Source organism: Salvelinus alpinus, chromosome 4 (genome assembly GCF_045679555.1).
Source record: "Salvelinus alpinus chromosome 4, SLU_Salpinus.1, whole genome shotgun sequence".
NCBI classification, from domain to species: Eukaryota; Metazoa; Chordata; class Actinopteri; order Salmoniformes; family Salmonidae; genus Salvelinus; species Salvelinus alpinus.
The window spans coordinates 69345933-69349205 of record NC_092089.1 but is presented as its reverse complement, the minus strand read 5'-3'; the positions used below and the strand labels follow the sequence as shown (position 1 = coordinate 69349205).

The following is a 3273-nucleotide window of genomic DNA, read 5'->3' as shown; positions in this document are numbered from 1 at the left end:
GTGTGTGTGTGTGTGTGTGTGTGTGTGTGTGTGTGTGTGTCTGTGTGTGTGTGTGTGTCTGTCTGTCTGTCTGTGTGATGCCTCCTGTGGGTTGGTCCTCTGTCTCCTGGGAGATAAAGTTTTCCGCTTCCTCCCTTTTGAATTCCCACAATGCAGCTGATATATTTCTACTTTTAGCAAGGACTGTCAGCCAGTGGAGCGACTCGATTGTTTTGATGTGGTCAGAAAGGGGGGGGGGGGGGGGGGGTAGATAAAGAAAGGAAGAATAAAGAGGGAGAGAGAGAGAGAGAGAGAGAGAGTACGACAGCAGCATTTTTAACAGTGTAGATGTCGTTGGTGCATGAGGATCCTGGGGATACTGAAGACACTGAGGATACTGAGGATACTGAGGATACTGAGGACACTGAGGATACTGAGGACACTGAGGATACTGAGGACACTGAGGATACTGAAGACACTGAGGGCACTGAGGATACTGAGAATACTGAGGATACTGAGGATACTGAGGACACTGAGGACACTGAGGATACTGAGGATACTGAGGACACTGAGGACACTGAGGATACTGAGGACACTGAGGATACTGAAGACACTGAGGGCACTGAGGATACTGAGAATACTGAGGATACTGAGGATACTGAGGACACTGAGGACACTGAGGATACTGAGGATACTGAGGATACTGAGGACACTGAGGATACTGAGGATACTGAGGACACTGAGGATACTGAGGATACTGAGGACACTGAGGTTACTGAGGACACTGAGAACACTGAGGATACTGAGAACACTGAGGACGTGGTTTTAATGACCAACTTCCCAGCTTCCACCACACAACCCTTCTGTGCGTCACTCTCTGTGAGCGTGTGCATGAGTGTGTGTGAACGTGTGTGTGTGAACGTGCATATGTGTGTGTGTGTGCGTGTGTGTGTGTGTGTGTGTGTTTGTGTGCGTGAGAGACAAATAAAGGATAGAGGGATGATGAAGGGAAAAGGGCAGTAAGCATGGGGATGTAAGAGGGAGCTTAACTGTGGAGGGAAACACAAACGCACACACAATGGCATTTGGATTCCATTAAAATTCTTTGTCTCTGATCAATAATTTAATAAGCTGAAAGGATGAAGGACTCATCATAATCAATAAAGCTGTGTGTGTGTGTGTGTGTGTGTGTGTGTGTGTGTGTGTGTGTGTGTGTGTGTGTGTGTGTGTGTGTGTGTGTGTGTGTGTGTGTGTGTGTGTGTGTGTGTGTGTGTGTGTGTGTGTGTGTGTGTGTGTGTGTGTGTGTGTGTGTGTCAGTAGGCAAGAGTCGCAGAAAATCTCATTCCCCTCACAGTTGGTCTCAGCTTCCCTTACACTCAACTCAATCAAACAATACCCTACTACACAGTCACTTACACTAACACATATAGCCAAACATTACACTGATACAGATAACCACACTATAACCATTAACCACACTTTCAGACAACCACCTCTTTGTTCACAACACTAACACACTCACTAATACAGCTATCTCTCTCTCTCCCTCCTCTGACTGCATCTCTCTCACTCTCTCCCTCCTCCATCTGCATCTCTCTAACTCTCTCCCTCCTCCGTCTGCATCTCTCTCACTCTCTCCCTCCGTCTGCATCTCTCTCACTCTCTGCCTCCTCTGTCTGCATCGCTCTCACTCTCTCCCTCCTCTGTCTGCATCTCTCTCACTTTCTCTCCCTCTGTAACGCGTGGGTGCAGGAATGAGGCGCAGAGAGCAGAAGGTTAGGAGAAACGTATTTAATACTGGTACTGACACGGTCACGCCAACACACTAGGCGCATAAAAACCCAGACCGGCCCAAACCAGGACCCACTACAGTACGGCGTAAATACCACAAAATACAATCCACCACAACCTAACAGAAGGAACAAGCCCGCACAACAGCAAGCGGGCATTGCCAGCTTAAATAGCCCTAATCACAACCAAACAAGGAACAGGTGAAAACAATAAGACTCAACCAACCGAACAGGGAAAAAAGGGATCGGTGGCAGCTAGTAGACCGGTGACGACGACTGCCGAGCACCGCCTGAACAGGAAGAGGAACCGCCTTCGGTGGGATTCGTGACACCCTCTCACTCCTCCGTCTGTATCTCTCTCTCTCTCACTTTCCATCTCTCTCTCTTTAGTCTCTCACTCGCTCTTATCTGCATCTCTCTCTCTATCTCTCACTCTGCGTTCTCCATCTCTCTCACTCTCTCTTTTAAAATTCTATTTCAGTGTCCCACTGGCAGGACAAGCTGAGCTACTGCCAAGGCAATAATGAGAACTGTCAAACTCCAACAAATGAACAGGTGAGAGAGAGAAACTGGGAGAAAGAGAGAGAGAGGGAGACAGCTACTGCAGTTACTATCATGCACACTCTCACTCTCACACTCTCTCTCTCTCTCTCTCTCTCTCACACACACACACTCACAGCCCTTCTCTGTTTACCTTGTGTATGTATTCTCCAGATCACATTAGGTTTGCAGTGAATAAGTTTTTTAATGCACTTTGCCATAGTGCTGGGGAATGAGCAGACGTAATTTATGTCCGACAGCATCAGCATATAGAGTTCATGGAGGAGATGCTATGACAGCATGATAGAGAGCAGGGCCAGTTAGTGCGTGTGCGTGTGTGTGTGTGTGTGTGTGTGTGTGTGTGTGTGTGTGTGTGTGTGTGTGTGTGTGTGTGTGTGTGTGTGTGTGTGTGTGTGTGTGTGTGTGTGTGTGTGTGTGTGTGTGTGTGTGTGTGTGTGTGTGTGTGTGTGTGTGTGTGTGTGTGTGATTACAGTAGGATGGACGGATGGCAGACCTCTCCAATTGCTATCACTCTGTTGCTGACATAAAATATGCACCGATGTTGTTTTACAACCATTACACAAAATCCAATCATTCAAAATAGCAAGACATGAAATGATTCAACATATAAACACTTACGGTGCAGGTACCCATGCCCGCACACACGCACGCATACACGCATGCAGACACAAACACATACAGTCCCATTGGAGCCTTGAATCATGTCTCTCAAACTAGCAGAGAGATGGGGGGGAGGAGGAGGGGGATGAATGGATTGGAAGATTAGAGAGGAGGAGAGCAAATTGAAAGTATTGAGTGGAGAGAGGAGAGGAGTGGCAGTTCAAAGAGAAAGCAATACGGAGGAGGAGAGGAAAAAAAGAGATTGAGATGGGTACACACTCTTAGAAAAAAGGGTTCCAAAAGGGTTCTCCGGGTGTCTCCATAGGATAACCATTTTTTGTCC

General features: G+C 47.4%; 1 protein-coding gene across 1 annotated transcript; it reads left to right on the top strand.

Moving 5' to 3' along the window:
* Positions 1-327: 327 nt before the first annotated feature.
* Positions 328-2504, top strand: LOC139572643 (processed variable antigen-like). Its single transcript, XM_071395324.1, has 3 exons — positions 328-874; positions 2251-2324; positions 2484-2504. Exons 1-3 carry the CDS (start codon positions 328-330, stop codon positions 2502-2504), a joined length of 642 nt encoding a protein of 213 aa, XP_071251425.1.
* The last annotated feature ends 769 nt before the right edge of the window (positions 2505-3273 follow it).